Raw genomic sequence first — 13,346 nt, forward strand, 5'->3', positions numbered from 1 at the left:
TGTTTTCCTTGAGTTTTTTGTAGTTCCTGGATCCTGCCTTAACCTATGACTCAACTTAAAACCTTCTTGTAATGCTTTTGATTTCATTTTAACTGTTCACAGACTGGCTCCATGCATTCTTATGCATGTTTAAATATACAGATATACAGTGAAGCCTGAAAAAGGGTAATTTTTTGTTTAAAGCTGGTTCTTTGAGGGTGAGGGTTTTTGTTAGAAGCAGCAAATTGTACATGAAGTCTTACTCAAACAACTTTTATGTCACATGTGTGGACCAAACTGTGAGGCTGCACATAAGGATAGGTATGATGCTCCCTTTTAAAGGCTCTTGGAAAAACTTTGTTTTCTATGTACAATTATATTGCTGTACTTGAACTTTTTTTTAAAGTCCTGTGAAATATTGAAATCAACAGTGGATGATTGAGGAACTGAGCTTCTAATAGGTAAATCTAGATTCCATTTTCCATTCTCTGTCCTCTACATCTGTGACAGCTGTAGAAAGGATTTTTGGCACTGTATTTGAGGCTTCTGTACTGTGAATCTTCACCACCTGAAAGTGGAGCTGATAGTGAAATTTAAAGCTGGTTTTCTTTGGTGAAGTTGTATGGTAATACTGGAATCTGATTCTGAATTACAAGTTAAGAACAGGCTAGATTTTTCAGTGCGTTCCTACTCTGTGACAGAGCTGCAAGCATGAGGTTTCTGTCCTGCATGCTTTAGTGTATATCTCCCTGGCAGCTGCCTTGGAGTTTTGATCAGTAGCCACATACTGTCAAGTTTGTGTTACGTCAATTCGCTAGACTTCCTTTTTTCAGGTAAGTACTATGTCCTTGTGTAGCCAGATCAGAATCTAAAGGGGAGTTTAATGCCTGTGTGGAAGTATAGTAGTCACACTACACTTAAGCCACTTTTTGAAATTTTATTTATTTAGTGGGTTAAATTGCAAATAGCACATCCTTGTTCTTAGAGGCAGTTGCCTACACTTGTGCAATCGCAAAAGTTAAGTTTACAAGATTACATTTCAGGATCAGGACTGACCAATGACTGATCTCTGAACTGGTTTCCACAGGGAGTGGAACAGGAGTCAGATAGCTTTCTCCTTTGAGGAAGCATCTGAAGGAGGGACAAGCTTATTCTAAGGACCTTACAGGAGTAAAAGACTTCTGTTTTGTGCTGGAGAAAACAGCATCTGTACAACTAACTTTTCCTTTCTCTTTTCTGTTCTCCAGACACACCCGGTAGTAAAAGTTCAGTAACTTTAAGTGATCTTCCAGAGTTTTTAGGTGGTTTGTCTTTTGAAGATAGTGCTGAAAAGGACAGAGAGGAAGGTAATGTCTGTCTAATGTCTGTCATCCTTATATACATCTTAGCTAAGGAAATGTTTGTGATGTCGAAATACAAGATAAATAATTATGCTCTCCCTCCTATCCTTCTCAGATGCAATATCTAAAGAGATCTCCGAGATCACAACCGATGCTGAACACATGGTGCCTAGAGGAGGATTTGACTCTCCATTTTACCGCACAAATGAAAGTCTGTCGGGCTCTCAAAAGAAGACTCATTCAGTAGTCTCTAGTGTTCAGGGACATAGTCAGACCTCTGAGCCTTTAACATCTTCTCTGGACAAGCCTGGACCTGAGAGTGCACGGGAAACACCCAAACAAACATTTACTCCCATAGACAAGCCCTGTGGAGGCTCTGGTGAAAGCCCTGCTGGGAACAGGGAAGGAACCTCTGGGGAGACAAGTATTCTCACTCCCAGCCCTTGCAAAGTACCAGCACAAAGAAGATGGGAGTGGGCAGCCTCCCCTATATGAGCACCTTTTTGAGGTTGCATTACCAAAGACTGCCTACCTCTTTGTTGGCAAGAAGACCGAGGAGCTGCTAAAGAAAGCCAAGGGAACCCAGGATGATGACTGCATGTCCTCCACTTCTCCTGTGGAAGTACTGGACAGACTGATACAGCAAGGAGCGGATGCACACACTAAGGAGCTAAACAAGTAGGTGACTGAAAAATCTTTGCAGACTTTCTTGTTACTCCCTCTTGTGCTGGCTTATTTTAATAGCTGTGCCTGAAAAGCAGCCATGTCTGGAAATCTGTAGTGAAACCATGTTCTGTGAAACATGACTGTTAACTGAGCTAGGAGTTCTGGGTGGAGGATTTTTATATTTGCAGTGGTAATGTGTTTGCTTTGATACAAAAAAAAGGGGGGCTGTGACCATTGTACTCTTACTGCCTCCACTAACAGAGCTTGGGATGAAGAAGCAGGGCCGTTGGCTGTGCTGCAAGTGTGGTTTTGGTACCACTATTAGTGAGATTTGTTTACTTTATCAGGTTTAAGTCCCACACTAGATACTCAAAAGCAAATGCAGAGGCCAAGGGGAGATTGACACTTTCTTCTTTCTAATATACATGAAGCTAAGAACTGGAGAACCAGATTTAAGGTTTAGGTGTGTCTGCTGTATTGCTTCTTTGCATCTTATTACCCTGTATTGCTCTTTGTCCTTGTGCTGTTTTCTGCCTGAGAGAATTTTTCTCCCGTTTCTAAGAAATTACGCCCTCCATCCTCTGCTCTTGCAACCTGCTGCTTGCATGGTTCCTCCTTATTCTTTTCATACTGACTGACCACAGTTGTACTTTTATTAGGCTGTAAGCTCTTTTGAGGTGAGCATTCCATTTTAAAGTGACTTGTAGAGTGTTTTTATATTTAAACTTAATGGTTACTGCTGCATTTTCATTTTTCAGGTTGTCTCTGCCAAGCAAATCTGCTGACTGGACTCACTTTGGGGGTGAGGAAGTTTCTCATGTGTTTTGGCAGTCTGTTTCTCTATTATTAGACTTGCTTAAACAATGACCTGCATACTTTTTATTTTTTTAACTAATGCTGCAGAAAGATGTTGCCCTCCATTAAGTCATGGTTTATCTGCTTAGCAGATAGACGTCTGTGTTCCAGTGAGATGAGGGGCTTCTTTTCATCTTTGAAAAGTGAAAACTTCTTTCACCACAATTCTAGACCAATGCTTTTGACCATTTTAGTTCTGCTAGCCCTCAGAGTGATGCTGATCATTTAACAGATCCTTTGACCTTTTCAATACTATTTGAATCTAAACCTGATGATTGTTTTTGTTGCTGCTTCACATATGTGTCATAGGTTTGTATTCTTAGGCTTCTGTGGTAATGGTGAGCTTGCGGTTTTTTTCTTAATAAAAGGAGCAATCCATTTGAAGCATGTATGGGTTTCTTTGGGAAAAATGTGTAGAACTTTAAGTTGGTATTGGAAATCAAATATAGCAGATAGAGACCTTTTTTTTTTAAAGTTGTAATTTCAAAGAAATCTAATTTGCTTATTTTAGAAAATATTTCCCGATATATGGAATAGGGACAGTACAGTTCAGTAACCTCTTCTGTCTTCTAACTCCAATCCAGGTTCTCCCCCTTCGGATGAGATTCACACCCTGCGTAACCAACTGCTTTTGCTGCACAACCAGTTATTGTATGAACGCTTCAAAAGACAACAACATGCCCTTCGGAACCGTCGACTCTTGCGAAAAGTGATTAAAGCAACAGCTCTGGAGGAACATAATGCTGCCATGGTGAGCCGGGATACAGCTCTAGTAGTGATTTAAACACAATGGTGCTAGAACAAGTATTAATTGGCTTGGCCAGTATCTTTCTGTACCACTCAATTAAAAAAGAAGCCTTATTTCTCACCTTATTAAAATCAGTGTTTGTGGAATGACTTGTAGACAAATTACGTGCACTGTGAGTATTGAAACCAGTAGTTTCTATTTGACTGTAGGCAACTGAATCAGTGGATGCTTGCATGCTTGATCCGAACCAGCACTTACCTTTGGGTAATGTTAAAGGCTTCACAGTTAATGGAGCAGTTACTTAATGCCTAGCTAGACACTTTATTGCATTATTTGAAGGAGTATTGTCCTTTTGCTCCTCAATTGAGGAGTAATAGCAAAAACTTTGAAAACTCAAATATTCTTTTCCAGAGGTATTTAGATAAAATTTTAAGTTGTAAGTGCGTTGAAGGATGTGTCGTTACAGATTTAGGCATGTTTCGTTCTGTATCTCCATATTATAGCTAATTCCATCAACAGTTTCACCTTTTGATAATTCAGTACAAGAGCCAAAAACAGACTTCCAGATAGGTTTTGGAAGACAAACTGTTGCTTCAACTGTGGAGCCCAAGTCCCTGTCAAAAGCGTGAGGTGCAGAGAAGGAATCTGCTGTTGCTCATTGTGCCTTTGGATGTGCCTTTGAGTTTTCAGCCTGTCCACTCTATCACCATTTAATCTCTTTTTCAGCTAAAAACCAAACCAAACCCCAAAAGCCTTAAGAACATGCTTTATATAGAATGTTCTGTCTATGAAAAAATGTTACGCCTGCATGCTGTTAATTGATAGCTTTACTTAGCTAGTGACTTAGGACAGGTGTTCTAACTAATAAAGTGGATATCTTGTCTGATGCTTCGTATGGGGTTCTTAACAGAAAGATCAGCTGAAACTACAGGAAAAAGAAATCCAGGCCTTGAAACTGAGTCTGCAGAAAGAACAGGCAAGGTACCACCAGTTTCAGGAGGAACATGAAAATATAGTGGCTCAGCTTCACAGCCAGATCAGACAGCTGCAGCATGACCGGGAGGAATTCTACAACCAGAGCCAGGAATTGCAGGTATGAAGCACGACACTGAACAAAATTGTGTTATCTACTTACTGATTTTAAAAATAACCTTCCTAAGAACATGGCATGAAATATCTGAAAGTAAGTTACATATCTCTAGTAGAGATATTGTCCTAATTCAGAATAAGACAGCACATAATTGGAGACGCCTAACTTAGTCAGTGTCCTTTTACAGTTCTGTTTTGTCCTGTCTTCAGTTTGGAAATAGGAACATGCAGTTTCTTAGCTGGTTTTGGGGCTTTCACAAGTGCTCAGTATGACTTGATTTATAGTGCTGGGGGTTACGGCCCTCCAACCATATGCCATTGCTAGTCCTTATTAAAGTTTCAGAACTCTGAGTGAGTTTTTTTTTTCCTTTGAACAGACCAAGCTGGAAGACTGCCGGAATATGATTGCAGATCTGAGGTTAGAATTAAAGAAGGCTAACAACAAGGTGTGTCACACTGAATTGCTTCTTAGCCAAGTTTCGCAAAAGGTAAGAAGTCACTGCTCCCAAGGTCCCTTTGTGTCTTGCTGGTTTTTTGTTGGTGTTTTTTTTTCCTGATAATTTTTATCAGGTGCTTTTTCTTTCTTCTTCTGAAAGAAGCTTGTGCTTAGTTCCATAGATTCTGATATTAATTGCACAAAAACAACAGAGAAATGTAGTTTGGTGAAGAAACTTTAAATTCGGTTCAAAGGCTTCCGAAACTTCTCATTTTGGGTGAATTTTCCACAGTAGGAATTTGCAGAATGAGCCATATGAGCTTCTATTAAAGCTCTGCTAAATCTTGACATCTTAGAGATCTTGTTTGTATCAGAAGTTGACTGGACTTCTTGTGTAAGTGGAAACATGGTTATCTTAAAGGAAGCAATGCCTATATAGGGAAGTTTTGTATGGGCTGTTACCAGCTTTATGAAAACTAATTTATTTAACACTTATGACCTATGATGCATTGAATTCTTGTATTTGTCTCCTTTTTTTATAAAAAAAATACCCTGTGAACACAGTGCCTATCAGCTGTGACTCTCCTCCTGATCTATTCATTCTAACGCTTGATTCTCTTCAATTTGTCTTTAAAGCTTTCCAACAGCGAATCAGTGCAACAGCAGATGGAGTTCTTGAACAGGCAACTTCTGGTTCTTGGAGAGGTCAATGAGTTGTACCTGGAGCAGCTGCAGCACAAGCACACAGACACTACAAAGGTATGATTGCAGAGTTGCAGAGGAGACCTTTTGGGGAAGACTTCACTTGAGGTCATCATCAAGCTGTTCTCAGCCTTGTGTTCAGAATGAAAGAAATGCCTCATAACAGATACTTTGTTTTGAAATTGATTTTCAGGGATTGGATTTCATATTTGATCTTCTATTCGGATATTTTTGTGCACTGTAGTTTTATGGAATATCTTCAGTGCCCTGTACCTGAAAGCTAAGAAGGGGATGTTAGGGTACACCTGAAGTCAGTTTTAGCCACTTGATGTAAATCCGTAGCAATTTTTTCCTGCCAAGGGCCAAGACTTGACTGTGCTCTTAATGTAATTGACAGCAGAGTATTGCTGGTAAAGTAACATTGGGCTTTTATGTTCGTGAAAGTGGGTAACATAGGGTACTAGTGCTAGAATTTGTAGAAAGATCTTAACGAGGATTTTACAGGTTTTTGTGAGGTGCTGTTTTTAAACAAGCAGTCTTACTCTTCTCAGTTGTTTTCCTATTAAGAGTTAGTATTAACTTTACTAAAACTTCTGTGGTTCATATGGTTTTACTTCATGACTTCAGAGAAACATTTTTTTAATTAGAAGCAAGTAAATTAGACAACAATATAACTGCTTCTGCGTGACAGCAAGTAATTAAAGAAGGTGATAATAAGCCAAAAAAAAAGTCTTTACTGGTATTTAATGAAGGTCATGTTGCAAAAATGGGTTTAAAATGGAGTTTGTCTATTCTAATCCAGTGCAGAACTGGCAAGTTTGCTTTGCTGAAAAGAGCTTTTCATAAGGAACATTAACGTGCTAATAAATTCCAGTGATGTATAGTTATTTTCACAGTAACTTAATAGTGTACATCCTCAGACTATCCGTTTTTCTGTATCTGTTTTTAGAAATGCTTCTTTTATTCCATCGTGCTTAAAAGTGTGCCTATTTATAGCATCAGAAACATATCTAAATATTAATAAAAATAACACACAATCAAATTATACTTTAACATTGTGTTCTTTCCTTTGAGGAGGTTGAAATGTTGCACGCTGCTTTTCGGAAAGAACTGGAGAAAGCAAAATTGTGTGTTCAACAGCAAAGCCAAAGGCTTGATGCTTCCCAGAAACGGATAGCTGAACTGGAGTCTCAGCTTGCTAAAAAGGACCATCTCTTCCTGGAGCAAAAGAAATACCTGGAAGATGTCAAAATCCAAGCAAGGTAGGGGTTTTCTATGTAAAATTTTAGCTGTGCATTGACGGATGCACTATCATAGTTGAGGCAGAATCTGGAGATGCTGGACCTAATGGATTTTGGTTTCTTTTTCTGTTCAGAGGTCAGCTGCAAGCAGTAGAAAGTAGGTACAAGGCCCAGAAAAGAATCACACAGGCATTTGAGCTGGAGATCTTGGATCTGTTTGGCCGGCTGGAGAAGAGCAGCCTACTGAAAAAACTTGAAGATGATAAAACAGAAGCAGCTGAAGCAGCAGAAGAAAGGTAAGGGTGATGATGTAAAATGTGCTGGACTCATGACCAGCTCCTTGGAAGTTGATACCCTTGTGGAATTCCTAGCACTTGGATGCATTATCTCAAAATATTTCTGTTACTCGCCCTTTTACAGACTGAATCTATTTCAAGACTCTGACCAGGTTATTGAGAGTCATTGACAAAACTGGAAGTGCTCATGAAGTACTTTTCAGATAGCTGAACCATTACTTGGTTTGAGAGAAACCTCTGGTTTGTCTCATAGACCAATCTCTTTAATCTACAAATTATTACACTGTTGTTAAGTAGCTGTTTTACATACATCTACCTAAAGTGTCTAGGTAGTGCTGTACTTTCCCTCAGATCATACCTTTTTCTCTACACCAGATTCTGCTACAGCATCAGGATAATTTCTTGCACTGCCAGCAGATCTGTGGCAATCACCTGTGCTTGGGTTAGGTAAAAGATCTACAATCCAAGGAAGATGCACCAATCTCTTCCTTTACCTTAACAGATCAGGATCCAGTTCTGTTCTGCTTTGAGATTTTTGTCAGCTTTGGTCTTAAAACACTGGATGTTGCAAAGCTGAGTGTGACACCTTACTTTTCTGGTTACCCTCTGTCACTTCTGCTTTGCTACAAAACTGTGAAAGGAAAACTGATGGAAGTACATATGCAGTAGCAGAAATGGAAAGTAAAGTAACCTGCTTTCCCCAGCATTTCCCTGTCCATTGTAAAAAGTTGCTACCATTTTCTTGACACTGTATCCCCTTCTCTTTCCAAAACAGGTTGGATTGTGTGAATGAAGATACTGTGGCAGGATGCAGTGAAGAAACAGTTGGTAGAAATGGAGAGACCAAATCTCCAAGTACTCGAGGAAGTAGTAGCAGTAAGGGTGGCAGTAGCAGTGAGCTCTCCACCCCGGAAAAACCCCAGAACCAGAGATTCAGCAGTCGCTGGGAGACATCTATGTTGCTGGAGCCCTCGACTACTGTCCCACTGACTGTAGGTTCACTCCCCAGCTCCAAGAGCTTCCTTGGAATGAAGGCACGAGAATTATTTCGCAACAAGAGTGAGAGCCAATGTGATGAGGAGGGTGTAACTATCAACAGGCTTTCCGATGCTCTAAAGACTGAACTATGTAAAGATCCAAGCATGGAGACAAAGACCCCTCCAAGCCCCAATAACCTTAGCCTTTCACCTAAGATCCAGGAAAGCAGTGTTGGACAGCTTCATATCATGGACTACAATGAAACTCATCATGACCACAGTTAAAAAGGAAGATAGTCAATCAGTGTTATTTTCATATTCTTGGCATAGAACAGGAGGCATGAATGCAAGTTTAACTAAAAGCTTTTATGTTTCTTTGGTCTGAGCAGCTAGCTCATGCAGCGGAATAGGATTGATGTCCGGAAACAGAAGGCTGCTGAATGAATGCGAAGTGGATTTTTGGGTCTGGAATTGAAACACCCAGCCTAACTCTGGCTTCTTTCTCAAATTCAGTCCTTAGCAGCGTGTACTAATCTGAAGGGACAACTGTTAGCATTTGCAAGTATTTTTTCCCTTTCTCCCTGTCCCCAGTTGAGTGGCTGCGTTTATGAACTCGAGTGCAATATGAGGCCAAATTAACATTTGTGAGTCTACTATGAATGCTTTGTATTTCCTTGCAAGCTTTCAATTTAGAGCAGTTAATTGTCCTGCCTGTCCGGGTGACTTCGGTTGCTTTCATCTGGAAAGAAGCAGCACTAGAATTTCTAGTGCATTCATCTGAAGGTCTCTATTTTGCTTGTCCACTGTCCCACATCCCTCAGAGCCCAGTCTTCATTAAGTTGGACTCTGAATACCTAAATGTTTAAAGAACAGTGTACCTCTGCAAAATGATTAATTCACTGTAATTCATGATCATTGTGTTTATTGTCCTTAACATTTCCTGGAAAGTTACCTTTGAACCGAGATTTATTAAGGAACTGGAGCTTGTAATGCAGAAGAGACCGTATATGCTGAAGACTTGTTAAAACACTAGCTTCTGATCTTTTTGGTATTTTAAGTGTTTGCCTGACAAGACTGATACTGACCTCAGACTGGTTCGTATAGGAAACCAATTGGGGTGGGAGAAGAGGGAAAAGGAAGCTTTACTCAAGTAGGGAGAGCGTGCAGAACGTGTATGTAGAATTGCAAGCTTATGAAGATTTGCAGAAGAGCATTTGTTTCTCTGATCAGAGAAATACTTGTGCTGCCTGACCCTCCTTCATAGTTCTGGTCTTTGTTCCTGGTCTGAGCAAGACCACTGTGTTTTGAGTCCAAGAAATGGGCTTCGTTCTTCCTGGGAATACATTTTCAGGTCTGACTTACAGAATATGGTTTCCTTTGAGTGCTGTTCTGCTCGACTGCAGCACATTTTTCAGCTCAGCAATGTCAATTTGGCTCTAGGTATCTCCCCTTCACCCTCATCCTGTTTCCTTAGAAGAGAGGGCTGAGGAAGCCTGCTCAAACCGAGAATCAGAATTCTGTCGTGAAGGCTTTCTGCATTAATCATGTTTTAAGTCAACGATGAGCCTTCTGTGAAGGAGGATTGTGGGATCAGGGCTTGTCAGTGGTCAAACTCAATCTCCTTCGTGATAGAACAGAGCTTGCTGTTTGGAAGGCGGCGTGCTCATTTTAAACGTTAGATATGTCTGGGTCCAGGCATACTTAGACATACCAGGCTTTACAGTTACCCTGCATCACACGTGGCCTCTTTTCCTAAACATTTTTGGGTGGCAGCTGCTGTTTAAGAATCGTCTCACATATAAATCAAGTCCAAGTACACTTGCACTTGTAATTCAAATCCCTTCTTAACCTGAATAGGAACAAGACTCTGTCAAAGCAGCTGGCAGTATGCTAACTTGCGCCTGGCAGTACTTTTCCTCCCGTTTCTGCTTCTTCCATAACACCTAGGGTCTAAATACATTTCTGCCTGTCTAAATTATTCTCAGTGTCCTTTCGGTTGGTCAGTCCTAACTCTGAAAGTAAAGGTGAACTTCAGTGGTTTTGTCAAAGCTTGAATCTGCATGGAATAGAAAATAGAGAGTTGGTTGTAAGTGACAGACTGGTTTTGTTGACATGTCTATAGGCTTTCTAAGACTTAGTGGTAGCAAACGTGGTAGCATATGTTTTGGTAAGATTTGGAGGTTTCCTGCCCCTTGCCCCACCAGGTCCCAGCCCCAGGAGTGAACGGTTTGCACATTGCCCTTGAAGGGCTGGCTCAGCGTTGGATGCTACTGGGTTGGAGGAGTTCATTCGCCCATCCTTCTGCTTTGCCGAGCCCAGAAGAGTATATATCTTCCTTATACGATGACTTCACTTGTTCTGCGGAGGGCCGGTTTTTGTTGTCGGTTACAGAAATGCCCTGACAGTAATGCAAGCTTGTTGATAAGGTGGCTTTTTTTAAAAAATGATTTTAGCACCGGGATAGTAATGGAAACCACTTTAGGTTTGTTTATGGACCACAAAGATTATGGAGGAACAAATTTTGCAATATTTTTTGTAAGTCTAAAAATCATGGATCTGCTGTATGTAGTTAACTTGCAGTTTGTTTGAAGGGGTCCCATCAGTGAAGTGGAAACAGATTTTTTTTTTTTTAACTGACTGCTTTTAGTTAAATCTAAAATTGCTGTCTTTGTCAAGTTAATCTGTTCCCTGCCTCGCTCTTTGTAAGCATGTTAAACAATCCACATTAAATGCCATAAATATGAAATACGAGGAAATGGTACAATCGTAAGCTAAAGAGAACTTAAACCAAAAGGAGGTTTTGCTGTCCTTATTAGAATGTTCTAAAATGTCAAGGCAGTTGCTTGTGTTTAACTGTGAACAAATAAAATGTATTGTTTTGCACTACTCTGTGTTAAATTGCCTGCAAGTCGACTTCTTTGGGACCAAGCTGTGCTGAGACAGAACACACAGGAGCAAGTTCGTGGAACTGTGATAGTTCAGTATTGAAGCATCTTCCAAGATCTGCACAGTACAGAGCAGGTAAGTGGTTCTGCCCCTTTTTGCATGGGGTTTGTCATTAGAAGCTCATTTTTCTGCATGGAGCCAAAGCCTTTTTTTCTTCTGTGAAAAACAAACTCGACAACGACATGCTGGTATAATCCATAAATTCACTGCAAACAATTCCATACTGCAAATTTCCGTATTGGCTTTCCATATCGCATTGTTCGCGTAGTCTAGAGACCTCACAGTGATTAGACAAATTAATAGCTGAAAATGTCCAAGACTGTTGTTTGCAAAGCTGAGGCCACTGTCAGAAGTTGGCTGGCTCACTCTGTCCGTGTCTACATGCTTGTCTGTACCCTCTCAAGAGTCGGTGTGCGTGCAGGAGCATGGTTTCGCAAACCAAGGGCAACTTTGGGGCCATTTTACTGTAAGCTTAACCTGGTAGGTTAAGGTTGTTCTCTTGTTTAGTTTTTTGGTTTTTTTGCAGAGTGGCACTTTCTTACTGGCTTTTTTTTTGCAGAGTGGCACTTTCTTACTGGGGTTTGGTTGTTTGGGGTTTTTTTTTCCTGAAATAAATGAATATTTGAAAGTTTGCTCAAAGCAATTTAGAAATTCATACATGAAACCTCAGCATTCCAGTGAAGGACTGAATATAATTCTTAAATTTGATGGGGTTTGTTTCGTTGTTTGGGGTTTTTTTTCCTGAAATAAATGAATATTTGAAAGTTTGCTCAAAGCAATTTAGAAATTCATCATGAAACCTCAGCATTCCAGTGAAGGACTGAATATAATTCTTAAATTTGAACAACACATGCCAAGGGGATGGTGCGAGTGACATACAGGCTGTTTGTGAATGCACTTTGGCTGACTAACGGTGTGTATGGAGAATTTTATATAAAAGTTACCACAAACATTATCTTGGGGTTAGGTGATACAGAAGGTTGGCTTGGGGCCTTCTGCACTGGGACGAGTTCTACAGCAGGGTGTCAGTGAAATGAAAACAGAGCAGAAAGTGAATTTGACTTGCTCTTGCCTTGGTTTAGGTCCATTTTCTGTATCCCTTAATGGGCTTAGCATTGAAAAGCTACACTTGCCAGTGTAAAAAACCAATTATATATTGGTACATCCACTAGAGTACAAAAAGATAAAAAATAAAGTCCCTTCCTTACTCACTAATGCGAAGTAGTATGTTTGGTAGTTTATAACCCGGCTAATAAACATGCAGTAGACATTAGGGGAGGAAATAATTTCATTTCTTGAATGTAAAGTATCTTCGCTGATTGATCTTGATTTATTGGAACTACTTAGCTGCCGGTGCAATGGTGGATTTTAAAAGTAAGGAGTTAGAAAATAGAAAATCAGCAGGAGTTGAGTTACTTTCTTCATACATTGATGCATGCGGGAGCTTTGCCGGTAAAGCTTGGTTAGCATTCACATAGGCTATGTGAATTTTTTATTCCAAGTAATTTTGATTGATGGTCTTCATGATTTCGGTGTCTGCGAGCTTTACTGGGCTAAACCTTTTTCCTTGAAGTCCTCTTCAATCCAAGTGCAGCCTCTCGTTTCGGCCTCGCTCGGTGATCCTTAATGTCTGCCAAGCACTACTTACGGTTTCTTCAGAGCGGCCTGTGCTCTCCGGCTCGGTGGGGCAGCGCTTGCTTTTCAGTCGACTAAAAGCTCGGTTTGAACCGGTGCCACACCACCACCAAGGGAATTCCGACCCCTTCGGAGAACGACTCTCCCCCGGTGGCGGCGGTGTGTTTGTAAGGCGGGGAGCTGAGGGAGCACACGTCCCCCTCCGGCAACGGCGGCTCCTTGAGGAGGGGGTGAGCCCTCCGCGCCCTGAGGGATCCCCGAGGCCCGGGCGTTTCGACGTGAAACAGACGTCCCACAGCCCCTTTAGACTGGGGGCTGGAGGGGGGAAAGCAGCGTTGTCGGAATTTTTTGTTAAATTGGTTTTACGAGGCTTTGCCCGCTGGGCGCTGGTGCGAGGCGGCGTTGGCGGGGCGGGAAGCCCGGCCTGAGGGGAGCG

At 41.0% G+C, this 13,346-nt stretch overlaps 1 protein-coding gene across 1 annotated transcript in view; it reads left to right on the plus strand.

Moving 5' to 3' along the window:
• Positions 1-8,614, plus strand: part of TSC1 (tuberous sclerosis 1) — a 17,686-nt gene extending 9,072 nt beyond the window's left edge. The window contains 11 exon segments of the mRNA XM_009704971.1: positions 1,227-1,325; positions 1,435-1,786; positions 1,788-1,997; positions 2,744-2,787; positions 3,425-3,591; positions 4,499-4,681; positions 5,055-5,165; positions 5,750-5,872; positions 6,890-7,077; positions 7,191-7,352; positions 8,128-8,614. Of these exon segments, the coding sequence (XP_009703273.1) occupies positions 1,227-1,325; positions 1,435-1,786; positions 1,788-1,997; positions 2,744-2,787; positions 3,425-3,591; positions 4,499-4,681; positions 5,055-5,165; positions 5,750-5,872; positions 6,890-7,077; positions 7,191-7,352; positions 8,128-8,614 (2,126 nt within the window).
• The last annotated feature ends 4,732 nt before the right edge of the window (positions 8,615-13,346 follow it).

This window comes from Cariama cristata, unplaced genomic scaffold, assembly GCF_000690535.1.
Source record: "Cariama cristata isolate BGI_N322 unplaced genomic scaffold, ASM69053v1 scaffold25757, whole genome shotgun sequence".
Classification (NCBI taxonomy): domain Eukaryota; kingdom Metazoa; phylum Chordata; class Aves; order Cariamiformes; family Cariamidae; genus Cariama; species Cariama cristata.